The 22764-nt window shown below is 43.5% G+C and overlaps 2 protein-coding genes across 4 annotated transcripts; one reads left to right on the top strand and one right to left on the bottom strand.

Annotated features, from left to right (window-relative positions):
• Positions 1–293: 293 nt before the first annotated feature.
• pfas (phosphoribosylformylglycinamidine synthase) lies at positions 294–16869 on the top strand. 2 transcript variants are annotated; one of them, XM_042056602.1, is made up of 29 exons: positions 294–504; positions 1381–1505; positions 1675–1828; positions 2016–2121; positions 2339–2531; positions 4722–4827; positions 5004–5144; positions 5388–5512; positions 5684–5812; positions 5899–6030; positions 6196–6324; positions 6436–6509; positions 6705–6861; positions 7007–7068; positions 7214–7375; positions 7519–7620; positions 8156–8287; positions 8653–8883; positions 9881–10061; positions 10706–10789; positions 11115–11270; positions 11690–11809; positions 12097–12242; positions 12386–12593; positions 13884–13975; positions 14242–14356; positions 15016–15162; positions 15506–15646; positions 16226–16869. In XM_042056602.1, exons 2-29 carry the CDS (start codon positions 1385–1387, stop codon positions 16534–16536), a joined length of 3957 nt encoding a protein of 1318 aa, XP_041912536.1. In that variant the 5' UTR covers positions 294–504; positions 1381–1384; the 3' UTR covers positions 16537–16869. The 2 variants fall into 2 exon arrangements, with proteins under 2 accessions (XP_041912536.1, XP_041912537.1); XM_042056603.1 differs by having other exon boundaries at positions 1696–1828.
• Positions 16870–16911: 42 nt separating this feature from the next.
• Positions 16912–22741, bottom strand: si:dkey-183n20.15 (RING-HC_RNF170 domain-containing protein). 2 transcript variants are annotated; one of them, XM_042056605.1, is made up of 6 exons: positions 22405–22737; positions 21756–21858; positions 21445–21544; positions 18792–18865; positions 18453–18563; positions 16912–17953 (listed from the first exon to the last, which is right to left on the bottom strand). In XM_042056605.1, exons 1-6 carry the CDS (start codon positions 22431–22433, stop codon positions 17642–17644), a joined length of 729 nt encoding a protein of 242 aa, XP_041912539.1. In that variant the 5' UTR covers positions 22434–22737; the 3' UTR covers positions 16912–17641. The 2 variants fall into 2 exon arrangements, with proteins under 2 accessions (XP_041912539.1, XP_041912540.1); XM_042056606.1 differs by lacking the exon at positions 18453–18563 and having other exon boundaries at positions 22405–22741.
• Positions 22742–22764: the final 23 nt, after the last annotated feature.

Raw genomic sequence — 22764 nt, forward strand, 5'->3', positions numbered from 1 at the left:
TTTTGCAGCGACCATCAAAATTATCTCTTTTTACTTTATTTTTCATGGAAAATGTATTTCAGTCGAATACAAGACATATGAGATAGAACAGTACTTTCTAGAAAAGTATAAAAAATAAAAACTCTGTGTTGATATACTCTAGGATGTCGACCCGAATTTTACTGAAGGCTATGAGAACAGTTCCAAAACTGATGCGACACACTATGAACAGCAATCAATCAAAACTGTCTACGTGTTGTTAAAAAAACAAAAAAAGAGCCAGAACCAGAGCTGCCAGAACTTATGTTGTAATTGCGCAGGCGCAGAACGGGGGTTACGCGGAAGGGTTCGTGTGCGCGAAAGTTTGCACAAGTTTCTTTTACTGTCTATGGAAAGTGCCCACGTGGGTTTGTGTAGTTGTGTGGTTTATGGGCTACTACCATAGACAGCAAAGGCTACCACTCAACCCATTCTGCAAGGCTCTTCTACCAGGAGACGGAGAACTGTGCCAGGAGAATCGCAGAGGTATGAATATAGGAAGTTTACTTTTCTGTATTCATCTCTGATTTTGTTATGCTTAACTTTGAAGTGTTAACTATAGCTAACTTTTTATTAATCCATCAAGTTATTTTCCTCTTTCCAACATCTCTTCTCCTATATTACAATGTGAAGTTTTGCTTTGTAGCCACACCGTGATGTTGAATATGTGTATGGTAACGGATTCGTTCGCTTTGCTCTTTTACATCTCTGCGAAGTGTTCTCTTGCTAGAATCATTCATTCATTCATCCATCCATCCATGCAGGTCACAATCTTTTCCTGGCACGCAATATGTTGCACTTCAACAAGGGACTTCTTTGAAAAACAGCACGGTCATTTTTTTCGCCATCACTAACTGGCGAGCTAGCGCAATTAATTTAGGGAAGACAACTTGGTACGCGCGGCGCGGCATGTGCCTTGTGATGCAACAGGCAAATAATCAATTTGACCCTAGCCTTGAGTTTATCCTCGTGCACCCAGTAGCCTGCGAAGTTAAGGGACTGGTCAAGACTTCGGTTTACATTTAGTTTTACAATCTGTTTGAATGTAGACTTTGAACAGATTGCTCTCTGTGTTGTCTTTTTCGTTAGGTTTTGGGAGGTGAGTGGTGGTCTTTTGATCTTGATCCTGATCCACCTCATTTCAGAGCCAGAGAGAGATGATCTCGATGTCTAGCTCAATTGACTTGATCATGCTCTGGACTGGGCTCAATAGACTGGCAGCTTTATACATGCTCTTCTATAAAAAAAAAAACCTTCATCAAACTGATTGATTTTAGATTAGGTCATTTCGATACAGCATGTAGCCAAGGGACTCTTAACTCTGGCTTTTTAGCAGACCTTATCTGACATCTGTCTCTTCAGGGTCATGCCTGTGTTGAGGTTCTACAGGAGAGAGTCAGAGGTCGGAAGGGCCCTTCAGAGGGTAGCAGTGTTGTACCCAGGGGTCTCCATAGAAACTGAACTCTGCTACAATGTGGAACTGAATGGTAAGTTAAGATGACTGAGAAGATGGTTTAGATGGAGTTGTTTGGCCCACCATTATCTCCAAATAACCTTGCTTTGTTTGGAGTACAGAGGTGTGGGAAAGAAGAAGATCCATATGCAAGTCAGATTTTGACATGGAACTGTAATTAGTTGGTCATATAACTGTGGCAGATTCCCATCTGTTTCTACAAGGAGCTGGATCTCTCAGTGCTGACCAGAAGGATGTGCTTCGTTGGCTGTTCAGTCCGCCCCAGAGTGGTGGTTTATCTGAGGAAGCATCCCTTAAGGCTGCAGATGGAGAGAGACTGGTGGAGATTGGACCCAGGTAACATTCATAGGAACTATCCTTTTATTGTAGCAAAAAGAGTGCTCAATCAAAGTCTGAAGCTTGCGGTGCATGGTGAGATTATTCTGCTTTTTTCCATTTGTCAACCAGGAGTGTTTTACATTTCTATTGATTTCTTTGTTTTGTGAGTGTGGAATTTGTCATTTTTGTCGTAACTCCATGACAGACTGAACTTCTCCACGGCCTGGTCCACCAATGCTGTGTCAATTTGTCAGAGTGCAGGCCTCAGCCAAGTGTCTCGAGTTGAACTGTCTCGCAGACACCTCATCAAGGTTGGCAAAGCATTTTCTACCACTTACAACTTAGTGTGCTGGGGTTTTCACCTCTAGGACTTGGGGAAACATGAACGGGTTTGAATATGGCCATGAATGATGGGGTAGGGGTTGTAGTAACTATTAGCTGTGATCCAGAATGGCCCCTGCAAGAAAACTATGAATTATGAATTTTTACTTTGAAAACCACTTAGAAATAATCTTCCTTTGTTTTCAGCCCAAGGACGGACAGAATGGCATGAAGGCAGACATGGAGAAACTGATTGGATGTCTGTACGACAGCATGACTGAATGTGTGTACCTGCATCCAATCAGCTCCTTCATCGTGGAGACCCGCCCACAGGAAGTGTTTGAGGTGGACATTCTGGGGAAAGGCCGTGCAGCCTTGGAGATGGCCAATGATGAGCTAGGTAGGAATGGCAAGGCTCTGGTGACAATGTTTCTTCTTCCCTATGTATGGAAGAATGAAGTCTTTCTTCCCCCTAGTGCTGTCCCTGCTGTTGTGACTCTTACCAGTCTCTGGGTTGGTTATCTGGACATAAAGCCTGGTCCTAGACTGTAAAAGCACCTCAAAAAAAGACTTCCACTGAAAAAAAGCTTTTGGTCTAGATTAGGACTAAAGGGCCGTTCACACCAGGAATGAAAAAGATAACTGTAACTTTACAATTAAGTTACAGTAAAGATACTACTATAAAGATAACTGTAACGTAAACGATAAGTTAAAGTATCTACACTGACCAACGATAAGGGAAGTCTCTCCTCATGTTGATGAATGTAATGGCCAAAATTGGATGGATTCTGATGGCTGTCAGCGTTTTATCATTCTCAAAATCGCTCTGAAAGTGATCCTTAAAGGTCTTAGTCTGAAGAACTATCCCTCTGTGTTTAAGTGCTGTGGACCATTTTTCTTCCATTGCACTTATCTGGTCCATTGTGTGTCTGCACTCTCTAGAATGAGGGGCAGCTTATCACATGCATCTTTCTCTCTCACTCACTCACTCATTTACTAACTCACCCCCCCCTTCTCTCTCTCTCTCTCTCTCTCTCTCTCTCTCTCTCTCTCTCTCTCTCTCTCTCTCTCTCTCTCTCTCTCTCTCTCTCTCTCTCTCTCTCTCTCTCTCTCTCTCTCTCTCTCTCTCTCTCTCTCTCTCTCTCTCTCTCATCATGTGTCTGTGGCCAATTTGATTAGACTGATTGTGGAGGTCACCTGACTCAGGGTGTTTTTAATTTCATCACAAGATCCTCTCCTTACTGTGTACAGGTCTATGTGTGTTAGTTGGTCAGTGGGTAATTGGAAGTTCACTGATTTTCTCTGAGTCTGAATTCTTGAGTTACAAGAATTACAAGAGTTACAAAGGTTGAAAGGACAAGAGTATCACCAATCATCAGGCTCAATATTTAAAAATGACTATCATGGATTATAGCCATCAGTAAAGTCTGTGATGTTGGTACAGTTTGTAGATATATCATTTATAGACTCTCTTTATTCACCACAAAATTCATGATGTTGTTTCTGTGACTAGTTTATAAAGTTGCATTTGTGTCCTTGGACTTTTTTCCAAAATAGTTGGTTGACCCTCTTTCAATGTTTCTTGTTGATTATAGTCAAAAAGATTCTTGTCATTATTATGCGGTTGCAAGTTAGTGCAGTGTAATGTGACTTGGAGATAGTATGTCTAGACTTAGCGAATGGCATTCCATGTGTAACCTGTATTGCTGTTATCTTCTCACCCAAATAGCTTTATGGCTGTCCGTCACAATAGAACCAGGCATATTGCTCTTATTATATATACATGGCATGTCCATGTTGGTATCCTTTACTGGTAGCTGAAACCCAGGCAATACACTTGGGTCATTCCATGTCAAATTAGATGAGGTTGCTGTTTTCTCAGATTTTGTTCAAACCTTGTCTATATCATGAATGGGCCTCAAAACCAAGGCTTGTAAAATATTTCTGTTCAAATCTTATGTCTTCGTGTTATTTCCAGCCCATGATATTTATTTAGTTTTACAGCCTGAAAAACACATTATCTGGGAAGCAATGTTTGGGCATTAATATTTTCAAATAAGTACAGTATTAATCATAGCTAGCACAAACGTATAAGACAAGTATGACTGAACCATTAAAATGTTTGTATGGCATGCTCATTGATTTTCTATAAGGCCCTAGATTTGGAAAAGAGTGACATTGAAGGTATTATAAACTTTATTTGTACCCATTTGGTATCAAATACACTACTTTATTAGTGCTGTGCCAGTATTTGAGTCCTCCACATACAATAAGCAAGAAGATAAAACAAGGGGAAGACAAGTGAAGGTTTAACGTTTTCAGTAATTTTCAAAGTACTATAATGGTATGTGGGCTAGCTAGTAGGAACATCTGTAGAAGTAGCTCAACATTTGACCATTTAGTGTACAATGTGCCAATGTTGTATCATAGATAGATACAGTTAACATCATTGTTTTACCCCAGGGACAATACTACCTCCTACTACTGTAGCTTCCCCACATACCATTTTAGTCCTGTGAAAATTACTGAAAATGATATGCATGTACAATCACATGTTTTATCCTAATATTTTTTTTTTGTGTGTGTGTAGGCCTTGCATTTGACTCCTGGGATCTAGACTATTATACAGCGCTGTTTCAGAGGGTGAAGAGGAACCCCACCAGTGTGGAGTGTTTTGACTTGGCACAGTCCAACAGGTGTGTGTGTGTGTGTCTTTCTCTCTCTCTCTCTCTGTATATATCTCTTTGTACGCATAAGGCATGTTGTTTAAGTGGTATATAGGTACAAATTAGCAGGTGAGCAAAATGAGTTCTCTATGTTGCTATGCAAAGTTTTGTCCATTGTGCACCATGCTTTCCTTCCGCATCCCTAGTGAACACAGTCGTCATTGGTTCTTCCGTGGCCGTATGGTTATTGATGGACAGGAGCAGAAGGACACCCTGTTCAGTCTTATTATGGGCACCCAACGCCATAGTAACCAGAACAATGTCATCCAATTCAGTGACAACAGCAGGTACTACACAGACTGATTTGTATGTATTGTATGCCAATCCTATTTTGTCTGATCTGTCTATTGGTCAGTTTCTCTGTCTGTAAGTTTCTGTCCCTCTAGTTATGTCAGTAAAGTCCAACTCTCCAGTTACTTTAGTCATTTGTTGCCTTGTCTCTGAACTTGTCCTCTATGTGTGTGTGTGTATCTGTGTCTGTGTCTGTGTGTGTGTGTATGTCTGTTTGTGTGTGTGTGTGTGTGGTACAGTGGTATTACAGGTATGGAGCTGGAGTTCATGTATCCTCAGGACCCTGCCCAGGCCAGCGTCTACGGTACGAGACGCTCCACCAGACATGTCATCTTCACGGCAGAGACGCACAACTTCCCCACCGGTAAAGCGCTATGCCATGGCACACAAATGCGATCATAATCAGACCAGAATAAGCAATCTACATTTTGGAATTTGTAATCTTAACGTCAATGTAAAGTAATGCTTTCCTAGTGTCAAACGAAAATGAAACAGTTTTCAAGATGTAGGCCCGTTTCTTCTAACGTTGTCTCAGGTGTGGCGCCTTTCAGTGGAGCGACCACAGGAACAGGGGGGCGAATCAGAGATGTGCAGAGTGCTGGAAAGGGAGGTCATGTGATCGCCGGGACTGCTGGGTACTGTTTTGGTAACCTGCATATCCCAGGTAAAACATGCTGCCCGTTAGCGAAGATCATTCTTGTCGCACATTGACAAGCTCTAAATGAAATTCTCTGATATTTTCCACTTCAGGTTTTGCTCTCCCCTGGGAAGAGGAGGGGTGGGAGTACCCCTCTAGTTTTGCCCCTCCATTGCAGGTGGCTGTTGAGGCCAGCAATGGAGCCTCGGACTATGGCAACAAGTTTGGGGAACCGGTTCTTGCAGGTGAGACGTCGTGACTACTGACCACTGAGTGATTAAAACGCAGATCTGTCCAACTATTTTGTATGTGGGCCACATTCTTTTTTCCACCTTCGTTGTCCATTATTAAAAATGTCCTACCTGTTCTTTTTCCTGTCTTTTTATGTTTTTGTTTTAAATGAATTTTAGGATTTGCCCGGTCCTTTGGCATGCGTCTGGCCAATGGGGAGAGACGAGAGTGGATTAAGCCAATTATGTTCAGTGGCGGGTTGGGCTCGATCGAAGACCAGCATGTGAAGAAGGAGGCGGCAGAGCCAGGTTGATAGTTAGAGTATTGTGTTATATATTATATCTAATATGCCACATTATGATGTGTCAGACAGTCATAAAAGGATGCCCCCATGTTTTTGTTTGTCCCTACGCCATCAGGCATGGAGGTGGTGAAGATCGGTGGCCCTGTGTACAGGATCGGGGTTGGAGGAGGGGCCGCCTCCTCTGTGCAGGTATTCCACAGCACACAGCTTATGTTAGCATGGCTGGACGTGTGATATATAACGACACAATCTAATGTAGTACATCTATGCACTGGGTGCATAGATATTGTTAGTTCTGTGCAGATAGCCTAGAGAGAGGTTTGACATACACAAGCATATAACCCCTGAAAGTAAGTATCTGCTTTGACGTGTGTGTGTGTGTAGGTCCAGGGTGATAACTTGAGTGCGCGTGACCTGGACGCAGTGCAGAGAGGAGACGCAGAGATGGAGCAGAAGATGAACCGGGCGCTGAGGGCCTGTCTGGAGAGGGAGGCAGGAAACCCTATCTGCAGCATCCACGACCAGGGTGCCGGGGGCAACGGTACCACCACACCTCATAATATAAAACACCGGACTGATGCTCTGGACAAATTACATGCATACACTTGTATTAGCTATAATTTTATTTCACTTGTATTATACAAATAATATTTGCTTTTCTCACTTAACCATTTAATGTATTCTAGGGAATGTTTTGAAGGAACTAAGTGAACCAGCGGGAGCTGTGATCTACACCAGCAAGTTTAAGGTGAAAATAATCATGCAAAAAATCTCTCGTTGTCTATGTTGGTCTCTTTTAGCCTTTTTAAACTCTTTTGCCTTTTGTGTAAAGTCTTCATCTCTATCATGGGACATGTGTTGAAGTTTTTGAAAAGTTCCCTTCCTCACCTCAGACAGGTGACCCAACCCTGAGTGTCCTGGAGCTCTGGGGGGCTGAGTATCAGGAGAGCAATGCCCTCCTGCTCCAACCTGCTGACCGGAACTTTCTGGAAAAAGTGTGCCAACGTGAAAAGTGCCCAGTTGACTTTGTGGGCAAGATCACTGGTGATGGCAAGGTGTGACTGAACAACATCAGAGTTCCTTTGAGTTCTTTATGTACAGCAGACATTAGTTATAGGCATTCCTTATCAATCCACGCCTACAGTTACAGTCTGGTTTTGATCTGTTTCCTCATCATGCGCCTGTTGTCTCTCTTTAGATTGTTCTGGAGGATGACTTGCGTAATCGTGGCGACGCCTCAAATGGGCGTCACCCTGTGGATCTGGATCTGGAGTGGGTCCTGGGCAAGATGCCCCAGAAGGTGGGTGGGGCCACTCCAATCTCATTTACATATTGCATTACTCATTTAGCAGAAGCTTTTATCCAAAGTGAATTAAAAAAAATGAGGAATAACATTCAAACTACATTGCAAAGGAGACCTTAGATAGGCATGAATACCACACCAATAGATACTTTTACTAAAAGTCGAGTGTGGGGAAGTAATAAGTACTAGTCAAAGTGTGGTAGAAGAAGGAGGAGGTAGAGAAGGGAAGAATCTCCTCTGTCTGTTAGCTGGTGGTGCAGAAGCAAATGCAAACTCAGAACAAGACTCAACAGGCCTGTCTGAACCAAAATGACCTAAATGAGTCAGACCCTTGTCTCTTAAAACTTGCAGAAGGGTGCTAGGTTTTAGACTCCATACGAGAACAGAAATGAGAAGTTTCTAGCATGTGTGACAAAAGCCTGTATTATGATAACAACCCTGTGAATGAGTTGTGTATCATGTGTTGATTTGTGACCACCCCAACACCCCCACCTCTCTCTTTCTCTCTGTCCCTCTCCCTCTCTCCTTTTAGGAGTTTGTGATGGAGCGTTTGTCTCCATCTCTTCAGCCCCTCTCTCTGCCCTCCCCCCTCTCTGTGCTCTCTGCCCTGGAGAGAGTCTTAAGACTGCCCTCTGTGGCCAGCAAGCGCTACCTCACCAACAAGGTCAGTCTGCGCCATAGAGTGCCATAGAACACCAGGTCACGTCCACACTGATTGCCTGTTATAATTTCACATCATCTCAATCACTGATCACAATGGCTAAGATCTGTAACATGTTCATAATATTTGTCATTCAGTTTATGCTGGATATGTGTAATATATGGGTTTTGGTTTCAACTCCTTCAACACCACCTTGTTAAAGAAGAAACCCAGTATGACCAGTGTAACACAAACATCAAGTATAGTAAATCAGTCAAAGCCCAACTTTAATGTTCTAATGATTTATAATAGTTCTAATATTATTATTCTGAGATAGTGGATGGAATTGTGGGTGCATATTCTAAATTATTTTGACCTGTCACCCACAGGTGGATCGTTCTGTGACAGGCCTGGTTGCCCAGCAACAGTGTGTTGGACCCCTTCACACGCCGTTGGCTGACGTCGCCGTGGTTGCACTGTCGCCCTTCAGTCTTCAGGGTGCTGCCACGGCGATCGGAGAACAGCCAATCAAAGGGCTGCTCTCCCCGGCGGCAGGGGCACGCATGGCCGTGGGCGAGGCCCTCACTAACCTGGTCTTCGCCAGAGTCACGACTCTCAAGGTACACGCTACTAGAATGTTCTCTCCATCCATATAACCTTCTGGCAGTCTTTAGATTGCTGAAACTATTTGCTGTCATCACAATGCTTGATGATAATTGTTTTTGTTGGTTGGTTGGTTTTTGTTGGTTATACTGGATTTTATAGCCCTGTATATTTGTACTGACTTACACACTCAAGACCTTGAAGCTTGATGCAGCATTTTTTAAAGATAAGGTCATGCACTACTTAGCTGTTATATCAAATCTCTACACAATCACAGCCTGACTACTGAGAGCGTGTTCATTTCCTATTAACCCCTATTGTAACGAATTTGATTGCAGTTCCACAAGAGTTCCACTAGGAGTGATCGCGGGCGAGTGCAAAATGAATGGAGGTCTATGGAGCTAGATGGCTAAATTTATCTCTTGATTGTTGTTGAACAATCACAGATTTGATTGTAGTTTCTGCAAGTTCAATATGGATTATACGTCGAAAGTTGAACGAACGAGTACTTATGTCCTTTTGATTTCTTACAGGTCGGGTCGTCATTGCCCATAACACACTAGCATTCTGCTAATGAATGATGTCATTGACATTTTTGAAAGGCCTTTTAGAACAAATAAGCAACTTTAAAATATATAATACTCAGCAGTGTCAGTGTGTATTTTCTTTGCCTCCCCTTTTGAATGCAGCATTCAAATTACTGAACAAAAAATTATATCCTGAGAAAAGTGGATTTTGAGGGGTACAGCTCCATAGACCAATCACTCTGCACTCGCCGGCAAGCGCCCCCACATGGGAATCAGAGTAGAACTGCAACCAGTTCAGAAACTGGAAGTTTCCCAAGAGTGAAAGTTCTCCCTTTATTAGACATTCTCCGACCCTAGTCTCTTCAATACACTGTTTGATTTGATCTCCTACAAGAATGGGTGGGATGGAACAATACACTTTCACATCGATTCATAACAGATGTTAATCTATCCTGGTCTCTGCTCCTCGTGTCTGTGCCCTGCTCAGGATGTGAAATGCAGTGGGAACTGGATGTGGGCAGCCAAGCTGCCTGGGGAGGGGGCCAGTCTGTGGGAGGCATGCCAGGCCATGTGCCAGGTCATGGGTCAGCTGGGCGTGGCTGTGGATGGGGGCAAAGACTCCCTCAGCATGGCCGCACGTGTGAACGGGGAGACTGTCAAAGCGCCAGGTATGCTTGGTTTGTCTGTCTGTCTGTCTGTCTGTCTGTGTGCTTTCACATGGCAATGCATCTTAAAAAGGATTATTGTATACAGCTCTAGTTTTCTGTGTATGTCTGAGAAAAGTTGTCCCTTTTTCCTGTAAGAGCCTTACTCATTATTGTATGTATAATACAATAATGTCCTGACCCCTTCCAAGCCGTCGTACTCACTTGAATTATTATATCTTTCCCCATACAAAATAGTCCTGCTCCAGTAAAACAGGGTTTTTTTCCTGGATGGAAATTAAGCTGAGGTGGTAATGTGTTTCAAGAGCCTCAAAATCAGGGTTCTGCCGGACATTCTGCAGGGTTAAAAGAAGAAAGTACAACTCATTCACCCTCCTCTACTTTGGCTATTTCGGATGTCTTTGTCTGATGTACAGATTGCGATACAGCACCATTACATCGCCGTAGAGCCGCAATTGCAGTTAACCGTCAAATCATCTAGAAATAATGTTGTTGGGGTTTTTTTTGTGAAAAAAAAGTACTAGAAATGTAGACGGCACAAAGTTTGAATGGGGTGGTCACCTCACAATTCCCTATGCAGGAAAAAATGGTTTAACGTGTGTCTGTGTGTGTGTGTGTGTGTGTGGTTGATTTGCTTTGTGCTGCAGGTTCTCTGGTTATCTCTGTGTATGCTGTGTGTCCTGACATCACTGTCACTGTGACCCCTGACCTGGAGGATCCTGACGGCCAGGGTGAGTGTACTGGATACTCTGGAGGCTCTTTAACTCCACTGAGCCAATGGTCCTTAGATCTTGTCTGTGTGGCAGGATGGACATTGTACAATTTAGGATGATGTCCTCTATATTTCAGTGATTTCAAGATCTTTGGCCTTGTCCAGTGTATACAGCTCAAAAAGCTTAAATGTTGTTTGCATATAATTAATGAACTTGGCCATAGAATATTTTTGGGCCACCTTAGACAGAAAATATTTTTTCTGGTTAGATTTTGCCTTTGTTGAAGTCCGTTTACATAAAGCACTCTTCCAGTCTCTCACCTCTCCTCCATCCGCTGTTGCAGGAGTCCTGCTCTATGTGCCTGTTAGTCCTGGCAAGCACAGACTGGGGGGCTCTGCACTGGCTCAGTGCTTCAGCCAGCTGGGAGACTGCTGCCCTGACCTGGATCACCCGGACAAGCTGTCGGCCTGCTTTAACACCACCCAGGCACTCATACAAGGTTCCTTCAACACCTCACAGTCACAGATAAACCATCTTTTAAAGGGTTCATAACACTGTTCAGACACTGATGAGGGGTTAGTAACACCAGCCCGGTACTCATGTATTGAGTCACTTATAGAGTAACACTAGGCAGGTTTGTAACACTACACAATCACTCATAAAGAGCCCATACCGCCTAATACCTAAATTATAAAGTTACTTATGAAGTATTAGCGCTACATCAACACAGTAGTAATGACACATGTTGTATATATTTCTATATGTGTGTACATCAGTGACTCCTAGTAACGCAGTATCCACATGAGTTACAGCAGTGCTACACAGAACCTATTTAGGGTTGTCATCAATAATATCCAGTGAATTACTTGTCCATGTAAACTGTAGTGTATTGAAATTGAGTGGTTTTGCGCGGGGCAGATCGAGTGCTGAGTGCAGGACATGATGTCAGTGATGGAGGACTTATTTCCTGTTTACTGGAGATGGCCTTTGCTGGGAATCGTGGGATTGAAGTGAACTTGCCCCCTCAAGGCGCTGGAGGTTTGTTGGATTGATGTATTTCTTTAAACATCTCTGTTAACATTTGATACACAGGGTATTTGAATATGTGAGTTTGCGAGAGAATGAATGAACACTCACTGATACCTCTTTCTCTCTCTGTCTCTCTTTCTCTTCTCTCTCTCTGTCTCTCTTTTCTCTTTTTTTCTCTTTCTCTGACTTCTCTCTTTTCTTTGTCTCTCTTTCTCTTCTCTCTCTCTCTCTCTCTCTCTCTCCTCTCTCTCTCTCTCTCTCTCACTGTCTGTCTCTCTCTCTCTTCTCTCTCTCAGTGTTGGAGGTGCTGTTCTCTGAGGAGCTGGGCTTGGTTCTGGAGGTGTCTGAGCGTGATGTGACCCGTGCGTGCCAGAGCTACACAGATGCAGGCCTGCTCTGTCACCGCATAGGCAGAACATGTGGCTTTGGGCCAGAGTCCACGGTCAGTCAGAACCCATCCATTTCACATGTCACACACTCTTTAAGCCTTGAGACTAAGCCAGTCAGCTACAGCGCTGCACTCTGGGGGCATGAACATGGGGGCATCATAAAGGAATGTGTGCCTCTTGTCCTGCTGTCTCTTAGGTGACAGTGAAGGTGGATGGTCAGGAGGTGCTGAACGAGTCACTGCCCAAACTCAGAGCACTGTGGGAAAGCACCAGCTTCCAGCTGGAGCGTCTGCAGGCCAACCCACTGTGCGTCCAGCAGGAGGAGGACGGGCTCGCCCGTCGCACCCAGCCCTACTTCAATCTGACCTTCGACCCTGCCACCACACCCAGGATTGAGGACCTGAGTGAGTTTGAGTTTTGTTTCTACGGAAAAAGTAGTGTTTTATGTTTCAGTGGATTGTAATAGAATGATGATTGTTGCAACAATATTGAGGAAGAAAATGAGAGGCAAATAATGAAATACAAACTGAATACAAAATCCATACATCATTCCTATACTTTGCTTAGAACAGCATCATACAGCAGTGTTTTCACAAGTGTGGCCTGAGAGAGGTTGTCGAAATTACTTAATTAAAATCAGTGCTGCCGCTCCCATGACACGCATCATGCACATGCACCAGGGGACAGAGGAGGCAACATTTAGACAATACGTAGAAGTAGCTTTGCTGCAAACTACTTTCCACTCTTCCTTGAGAACGTTTACAATGTCATAATGCACCAACACCATTTTATATCCAAGGATGACACTTTTTGGGTCCTCTCAATCTCCACCATGCAGCATATCTAACTTGAACGTTACTTACGGCTCCTACACACAGCTGCGTGTATCGCGTTGCTGGAGACGCATCCCATTCACTTTAAATGGGCTCACGTGATCCGTTGCCGAACTGAATTGTGGGTCCGTCGCGTCGCGTTTCTCCCGCTGCTCGTGTTGAGGAGTTCAGCTGTTGCTGCACCGACAGACGCCACCGGCCAATCAAGCCAATCTACGGACGGCACCAACCAATCACATTACGGTTTTACTTCAAGTCATTTGCATAGCTACCGTCGGGAACACCCACTGGAATGCGTTGACGGAACGCAGCTGTGTGTGGGAGCTGTTACTGCGCTTAATTGGGAGCGCATCTTGAGCACGCACGAGTGAGATTGAGATAGAGAAAGAGTGGCAGGTTCCAGCTGGCTTGTCATTATTGATATCTATAGGTGGGTTGCAGAAGATTTTCAGAATTGAAATTGGGTCTCAGCAGTTTTTAAGTTTGGAACGTCTGTCATATACTGTTTCAGTGTTGGTGCTTTGAACATAAATTATGGATATTTGAGTTATTTCTAGTGGCTTAATTTTGGACATGGAAATTATAAAGTGTTTAAAGACTGGTACATAGCATTAACATTAGAACATTTTATGAACAACGTTGCATATTGTAAATATACCTCATTTAACAAGGTATAGAAAGATGTTAATGAAGACAATTATGAGTTTTGGATCAATAATTTGCGTTAGATGCAGAAAGGAAATGCTGAGAAAGTATTTTTTTTACCCTATTCATACTTCTCTGTTCTCTTGCTGTGATTTTGATTAAATATTTTATCACAGTCTGAACGATATATTTTTATTATATTTTGTCATGCTTCAGGTACTGGTAAACCTCGAGTGGCTGTGGTTCGAGAAGAAGGCAGCAATGGAGACCGAGAGATGTCTGTATCTCTCCTAATGGCTGGGTTTGAGGTACGATTCAAAAATCTTCCATCTATTGCCAGAAGACGTTATCATGCAGTTCTCCACACTGGCCTTGACCCGTGGCCTTTCATTCATTCCCTCACTTTCTTCACAGCTGATGTGTTTTGAGCTTTCTGGCGCATAAGGGCTGCCATGCATCACCCACGGGGGTGCCACACGTTATTGATAGCTTTATTGGGGCTGTGAAGAGGTATGATGAGGTTGTGGATAAGTGAAATGAGCTGCCCTATCATCCTACCTGTCCTTATCTGTAGGTATGGGATGTCACAATGCAGGACCTCTGCAGTGGCTCTGCCACACTGGATCCTTTCAAGGCCGTAGTGTTCGTGGGTGGCTTTAGTTACGCAGACGTGCTGGGTTCAGCCAAAGGTAAGAACCAAAGGTCACATACCTACAAACTCAAATGCATAAAAGTTGAAACATGTATACACGGAGTTGACCCAGTTTGGAAATTATGCCAGAGTGATTTGTTTATTTATTTATTTATTTTTTTAGGGGTCCAAGCAGAGAAGCTGCTCAAAATTAAAATATGATTCTGATTCTTCTGATTTTTGCTTTGTTCTGTTAGATACTCATTAATCAAATTTCAGCTCCATGACCCATTATGGTCCTATTGCCTATGTGTTTTCTAGTTAAGGACCCATCTTGGTATATCACCACAACAGTCTTTAAATGCACACTGCAGCTGCCCCAGTATAAAATAGAAATCCCCTTAGAATTATAAGGTTCTATCTGACATTTTTGTCAAAATTGAGTTATTGACATTCTTATCCTAAGAAAATGAGGTGAGGTGTTTCTTGTAGTTGTATGCATTTTTGGACATTATATCTAAGAGGTTTGTTCCGCTTATCAGTATAACTCTATGGAATTCAAAGACTTTGAAGCTCAATATCTCAGAACTGCTCAGAACGTAGATAGAACCCTATAATTCTAAGGGGGCGAAATGTAGTACACTTACAGTATACCTGGTCTCATTTTATCACATTTCCTGAAGTGCCAATTGACTCACTGTGTGTCTTCATTATCAGGCTGGGCGGCCACCGTCACCTATAATCAGCGTGCACGGGACGAGTTTGAGCGTTTCCGGCAGCGCAATGACACGCTCAGCCTGGGCGTGTGTAATGGCTGCCAGCTGCTGGCACTGCTGGGCTGGGTGGGCACTGGAACCAGCACTGGTAAGAAGGAGTATCTGTATCTGAGGGGAAAATGGTGGTAGCGTAGTGGCAAAGGAGCTGGGCTAGCATACAGTAGACAGAAAAGTTGTGGGTTCAATGACAAAGTACCACCGTTGACATTTTTATCACATTACATTTTATCACATAGTGTGTGTGTGTGTGTGTGTGTGTGTGTGTGTGTGTGTGTGTGTGTGTGTGTGTGTGTGTAGTATTTACCTATTACTGTTTTATAGTAATGTATCTCAAAATAATATAATATTAGTACATAATGCTGCAGGGTTTGTAGTGTCTGACGGCACTTGTTGTGTTCTGTCTGTTCTTCCTTCCCCATCTCTCTCTCTAGAGTCTGATGTGACTCTGACCCATAATAAATCGGGCCGCTTTGAGTCTCGTTTTGTGAGTGTGAGCATCAAGCCATCTCCAGCCATTATGCTGAAAGGGATGGAGGGATCTGCACTGGGTGTATGGGTGGCTCATGGAGAAGGTAATGAACTTTACACACACACACGCGCGCGCGCGCGCACACACACACACACACACACACTAATGTTGCAGTATCAGTAACAATATATGACACATATGTGACCCTCCACGGCAAAACCAGTTTGAATATAGAATTGTAGGATTTCTGTGCTGAAATAGTCAAATTTTACAGTTTGGCATAATTTCACAGTATAATGCCTACACTTTTATATTCGTGAATGATAAAGGCGAAATTCATGCTTAATACCTTTTAAAGATGCTTTTTTGAGACTGTGTTTTTTTAATGTTTTTTAATGGGTAATAAACTTTACACCCATATTTCTCCAATTCTGACTTTTTGTGACCTCTACAACAATTTGAATGCCCTTATCTCAGTAGTATGCGGGTCAACATTTTATTTTTTATTTTTTTATGGTTTTGACCCATGTAACTGGTTTTGACGTGGAGGGTCACATATTTGATATAGCTTATAATTACTTGTTGGTGTTCTAGGATCTCTGTGTAATCTGTAAGGTACAGTGTTCAACTGTACCTTTTCTGCTGTTTCTCATGGCGTGGTCTGTGTTTACGTCTTGTTCAGGGTTGATGCAGTTCCGCTCTGACGAGGCACAGAAGCAGGTGATCAATGGCTCCCTCGCGCCCCTGCGCTATGTGGACGACGCGGGCTGCCCCACCGAGGAGTACCCCCTTAACCCCAACGGCTCCCCCGAGGGCGTGGCTGGGGTCTGCTCGGCCGACGGGCGCCACCTGGCCATGATGCCCCACCCAGAGCGTGCCACGCTGGGCTGGCAGTGGGCCTGGGTGCCCGGGCCCCTCCGTCCCAGCATGGCCCCGTCGCCCTGGCTGAGCATGTTCAAGAACGCTGTGGCCTGGTGTCAGACCTCACAGTGAGACGGCCCCCCCGCCAGCCACCGTGTGCCTGATCAATCATGTTTGTCTCGCTGCACGATTTTGACTAACAGTGTATGTATACTGTTAAGCAATAGTTTAGAAATCAAGAATTCCTATTCTTAAACACATTCCACTAAAGGCAAGCCCTTCCTTCTCATTGTGGAGCTGACTTGACTAACCAGCCTTACATGCAACTCTAGAAGGTTCTTGATTTATGTGTCAACTGTAATAAATAATTTGCACTAATACTTTTTTTCCATGAAACAATCACTACAGCTGTAACATGTTTTGGTACTGTCTTTTGAATTAAATCAAGACTTGGATTTGAAGTAAGCATTGACTGTGTGTTGTGAATGGCAACAAAATAATGCATAATTAACAATAAATAAATTGTTTATTTATTACAACTATACATACAGATACAGTCAATGTCCGCTTATTTACAATATCACAATACATTTAGTTATTAACATCAACCGTGCCATCTTAGGGATAGGATTACAGTATGATCCAACTCAAAATACTTGTAGATTAAAATAGGTACAACTGTACTACACTCAGTATATTATCAAAGTCAAAGGATTCCCATTTTAATGGTTTAGTCTAGTTTGTGGGCTGTGTTTTGACAATGGATTTGAACAGGTCCCTCAGTAGTCTGACTATATTCCAGGACCTCTCACTGAGGGAACCTCAGGCACAGTCTGTAAACTACAGGAGCAAAACTGAGTAATACCAAGAAGTTAGACCTTTAGTCCAGACACTTCTCCGTTCTTCAAGTTAATTTTCTCTGCGTTTAGCGTACTCATTCAAGTTATGCACTGGCGACACACTATTTCTTAAAACGTCCTACTCAATGATGTTATGATGAGTACATATTTCATAACAAACCCCTCAAATTACGTAAACATACACTCCTCAAGTCTACTCTGTGTCTTTAAGCCTCAAGTCCCATTGTGTTCTTAACACACGTAATGCACATTGTGCTATACTTGTGCTAAACACAGCCCTGTATATAGCTGTATGTAATATATAGAGCTGTCTCCAGCAATAACTTATAGGAAGTAAACAATCCTGTTTGACAGTCCTTGTCGTGGGCCATAAAGTGTCACAATAATGTGTCGGTCAGCACACCTTGTGTTGCTGAACGATTCCTGGCTGTTGCGTCTGGCGTCATCCGCTGATTGATATTAATGACACAGATGAGGAGAAGGAAGACTACCACAAGGTCATCCAGGAGCCCCAGTGCTCCGCAGAAGGGTCCCGAGGCGCCCTCTAGAGGTGAGGCCAGGGACATGGCTGCCCCGAAACCGCAGACGGCCACCCTCAGCAGGAAGAGCCACACAAGGCCGCCCATGTTGCCCAGGCCACGCAGTGCCAGGTGCAGGAATAAGGGCATGTCGTACAGGTAGTCTGTCACCTGAGAAATCACCCAAGAAAAAAGGCACTGTTAGTATGACTGTATGGGTCAAACTGATATCCCTGCCCTATCTCCTCTATTCACTCACTTTGTCTTGTTTTTTTCCCTCTTTTGGGAAATTGGGTCAAATGAAATGGAAAGATGGCAGCATTGTTAGTCTGTGTGTATGTGTATGAGCGCATTAATGTGTTCATTTACAGAGGGCACCTGTCTTCCATTTTCCAGTAACAATGACACATCTGTGTACTCAGGATATTACCCCCCTCTTACTGTGAAATTGCAAAGATGTAGAGTTTTATGAATGGTTCCCGTCAGTGGTATTAAATTGTCTGCAAAAAACATGATCCTAGTCTTCTCAGGGCTTTGTACGTAGAGACCTGACATCTGAGATTCTCACAGACCGTGAGAACATCGGCAGCCAGCAACTAAAAAGGCGACATTGGTGTTGTGGTTTTAGTCAAGGCTGTGTGAGCGTAGTGTAGTTTAGCATGTCAATCACCCGGCGAGGGGCCCCAGAATAACGCTTGTTGTAGTCTTTGATGTGGCCCAGAACCTCCCGCTGTTGGCAGTCCGAACGGCTCTCGGGGAAGAGGTGACACAGGATACTCACCTGCGAGAGACACATGCAGAATTACAAAATGCCAAAGGAGTCTTAAGAGAAGTGTCTTCCCAGTCACATGTGATTATACTTGGTACACTTCAGCATGTATCTGAATGAAATAATTTACTTTTTGTGAACAGCAACTTGCTATGGGTATTTAGTCAACACTGTACAAATTCAGTTCAGACAGTGGAAAATAGTGCATAGTAATAGTGTCAAATAGAGTCTTAATAGCACCTTCTGTCGACAGAGAGGGCAGCTGATGGCGTCTAACCAGGAGCCATGCTTCCAGTAGGATATCAGACAGGGAGCTGCAGACATGCAAACAATAAGGAAGTGAGTTCATAAAGATCATAAAATATACCAGGAAAAACATAAAACTTCCTGATTGGCATTGTGTCTCATTCTTCAGACACTTTACAAGAGTGTGAGTAGGTAATGGAAGTCAAAACTACTCTGAAAATGCAGCAAATGTCTACAATTGCTATCGGTGGCATAGTTGGCAATATTAATCTGATGTAAACCAGGTCTCTAGTAGTATACTTGTGTATACAAGGAATTTGGTCTCCTCATTTATCTCATCCATGAATTAGTGAACACACAGTGAGGCGAAGCACACACTAACCTGCCTTGAGCTGCCTTGCTACAGTGGCGCTCGGGGAGCAGTGAGAGTTTAGGTGCCTTGCTCAAGGGCACTTTAGCCGTTCCTACTAGTCGGGGATTGAACCGGCAATCCTTTGGTTCCAAGCCCGAAGCCCTAACCAGTAGGCCACAATTGTGTAGTATTGAAGAGCAAAGCTGTTCCCCACACATTTGTAATCATTCACTGGGAGTTGAATGAGTGAGAGAAAGTGGAATAGAGCGTTAGGTCCAATATTCCAATATGTGGTTTAATGTTCTGCATTATGTCCAATATTCCAATATGTGGTTTAATGTTCTGCATTTGTCATTATTAGTAGGTCACTTTGACACTAAAAGGGGCAGCCGTGGCCTACTGGTTAGCGCTTTGGACTTGTAATCCGAGGGTTGCTGGTTTGAACCCCGACCAGTAGGAACGGCTGAAGTGCCCTTGAGCAAGGCACCCAATCCCTCACTGCTCCCCGAGCGCCGCTGTAGCAGGCAGCTCACTGAGTCTGGATTAGTTTGTGCTTCACCTCACTGTGTGTTGAGTGTGATTCACGGATTGGGATAAAGGCAGAGACCAAATTTCCCTTACAGGATCAAAAGAGTTTATATACTTATACTATAAGTATGCTCCTTCTTCATTTTCTTGTTGTTAGTTTTGCGTCAAATGCCACTGGCATCATTGATTAGGGTAGCCTGGATGTCTCCTGACTCTACCACTGTTACTTATCTATGCTTTGCTGTTGTGTACTTAAACCCTGGATAATTCTGTGTCAAGTCAGAGACGCATATTCTGGAGTGAACAGTGCTTCATGTGTGCCTCTCTCCTGTATACAGCGAAATTAAACTCTGCATCTTGATTGTACTTCTCTCACGTCTCACTTTGGTATGCCATATTTAACAGAGAGCGCAGTAAAGAGCACTCTCTCTTTCATCATTCACATTCTCCTACTTTTTTCTGAAGCATGTGTTTGTTTGTGTGTGTGTGTGTGTGTGTGTGTGTGTGTGTGTGTGTGTGTGTGTGTGTATTTGTTTGTGTTTGTGTGTGTGTGTGTGTGTGTGTGTGTGTGTGTGTGTGTGTGTGTGTGTGTGTGTGTGTGTGTGTGTGCATGTGTGTGTACGTGTGCAGGTGAAACTGAAGGCACCAAGTCATAATTATTATCTCATAATTATTATCAATCTAGTTGGCCAGCTGACCAGTATTAATCCTGTGCTTACGTCAAATCATAGACCAAACAAAGGAACCCCAACAACCTAGACCATGTAACTTTCACTGCCTTATATTTTCAATGGCCCATGGAAAACATGGTAGTCATCGACAAAACTATGATGGACAACTGTGTAATGTAAAGGGGAAAAAATGCATTTCCACAGAAATTCCATATTCCAGTGCTCACACAAAACAGCTTGTTGTAAAACAGTTCACCTACTCACACACAGACTTCACAAACCCTGATAATGCATTTATGATCCAGCACACCCTACCCAGTTACAGTAAATACATGTTTTATGTCATGTGGAAGTATTCCAGCCTGATTTGCATGGGTATCTCTGCTCCAAGGGGCAGAGAGAAAGAAGGAAATTTACATGGAAAACTTCCTCTTGGACAGCATGTTGCTCATGTCCGTTTGATTACGTCAATATTTACGCAGAGGAATGAATGAATCTACTGTATATATATTCTATTCTATTCTATTCTATCTCTTGTCTTCCCTCTCTCTCTCTGTCTCTCTCTCTTTCTCTCTCTCTCTCTCTTTTTGGCCTGTCTGTCTCTACCCCTGTCTTTGCTTACTGAGAGTGAGAGTGTGCAATGCTCCTCGCTCTCAAACGTTGCCAGAGGTGATCGTACGTGACAGTGGTCAGATTTTGCGCCAGACCCTGTGATCTCTTCCAGATGAAGGCACCTCACCCGGTCTCCATAGCAACAGTTACACATTAAACAGTGAGTGATCACATGACTCATCGTCTCAACAGTGTGGTGTGGTCTCCCACCGTCTGTCCACCTGCTCTCTGTTTCACCACTACCCATGTGGCTGTGTGGCCATACCTTCTCTCAACATGCATGACTGTGTCCTGCTACAGCCAACTTGTCTAAATGCTTGCCCGAGTTATAAATGGGAGGAATCAACCATAAACTCCCTAGTGTCACCATAACCATAACCATAACATCACAGCTGCTGCATAGTTAAATCCTAAAGTCAGCCTTCCTACTCTTTAGAGTAGAGGCTCATCCATTTGAAAACAAAAACAATTTGCTGAGTCTTACCACAGAAGAGGTGTCCACAGTTGGTCTCCACAGGGAATGTGGCCATTTGCAGACACACAGGGCAATGCAAGTCTCTGACAGCACCCGAAACGCATAGGTCCTGTCCGTGGAGCGAGGAGATAAAATGAGAATAGATTTAGATTTATCAACCGAGTCTTTTTGTATAAGACTTACAATAGTATACATTTGTCTGTTCAAAGTCCTACAATATTGATCAAATGCTCTGGAAATGAGGGAAGTGTAGCATGTGTGCATGTGTGTGTGTTTCTGTTTGTGTGTGTGTGTGTGTGTGTGTGGGTGTGTTTTCTGACCTCGTCACATCTCACGTGCTGGTGGCCTCCCAGGTCAAGGGTACTCTGACAAGAGTGGCCGGGCTGGGCCTGACCCCTTCTGGCCTCTTCTGTCTGGGACACCCTTAAGGAAGAAGGAGGAGAACATAACATGTCAGAGGTGTCAATCAACACAGCAAAGGAAAACACAAATGTGCTATTTGACATGTATTCTGACAAACACGTTCATGAGGGGAAAAAAAACGGTTAGCCTGCCAGTGATAGTACTATTCCCACATGGTATCACACAGTATCTTGAGGGGCATAAAGTTGAGTGTATCTCAGGTGACTCTGTTCCCTGCCTGTACAATCATAATATATTGTTTTAAAATTGTCAGTGCACATCATGCACTGACAGTTTTAAAAAGTGTAGAACGCACTTTACAACTTTACAACAATTGCTTTCATCAGTTGTTCCATTTTCACAAATCATGATATATTTAAGTTCTGTTTTGGCCCTGTAAGCCAGCCAAGCTCAACGTGTATCAGAGGTATAGGAAGCAGCGGGTTTATTTTCTGTCTGCACACATGAGTACCTCAAATAATCTCAACAGCTGGTTATTAATAGAGTGGCATAATCTACAAGCAATACCTTAAGATCTCACTCTAATCTGGTAGTTAAACTCCTTACCTGGACTGAGAGCTATGGCAGGTGAGCATGCTGTAGTCAGATGGCTGTAGTCAAGCTCTGATCAGGCTGCTTGAGTTGGTCAGACACAGACAGAGGTCTCTCACAGGTCCTCATAGAGAGTAGAGAGAGAGAAATGCTTTCTCGCAGCATCACTGTACACAATAAATCCAGTGGTCAGGTTAATGATCAACCCCACCTCGAAGGCTGCCAGTTTGCTTGATCCTTCTCATCTGAATAATTTACACGCATAGTGACTGCTGTCAGTGAAAACAATAGCATGCGATGCTGATACGTAATGCATGGATTTGGTATACGTTAATGGTCAAAATTCAGGATTTGCACAGGAATTCAGGAAGTCCA

Source organism: Alosa sapidissima, chromosome 12 (assembly GCF_018492685.1).
Source record: "Alosa sapidissima isolate fAloSap1 chromosome 12, fAloSap1.pri, whole genome shotgun sequence".
Classification (NCBI taxonomy): Eukaryota; Metazoa; Chordata; class Actinopteri; order Clupeiformes; family Clupeidae; genus Alosa; species Alosa sapidissima.

Excerpts from the sequence above, each read along its gene's own strand:
- pfas (XM_042056602.1), top strand. The coding sequence starts at position 1,385 with ATGCCTGTGTTGAGGTTCTACAGGAGAGAGTCAGAGGTCGGAAGGGCC. Across the intron at positions 4,828-5,003 it reads GACTTGGCACAGTCCAACAG|TGAACACAGTCGTCATTGGT; the intron begins GTGTGTGTGTGT and ends CCGCATCCCTAG. Across the intron at positions 8,884-9,880 it reads CCAGAGTCACGACTCTCAAG|GATGTGAAATGCAGTGGGAA; the intron begins GTACACGCTACT and ends TGCCCTGCTCAG.
- si:dkey-183n20.15 (XM_042056605.1), bottom strand. The coding sequence starts at position 22,433 with ATGCTCACCTGCCATAGCTCTCAGTCCAG. Across the intron at positions 21,545-21,755 it reads AGCACGTGAGATGTGACGAG|GACCTATGCGTTTCGGGTGC; the intron begins GTCAGAAAACAC and ends CTCCACGGACAG. Across the intron at positions 18,866-21,444 it reads CTGTGGACACCTCTTCTGTG|CTCCCTGTCTGATATCCTAC; the intron begins GTAAGACTCAGC and ends GCATGTCTGCAG.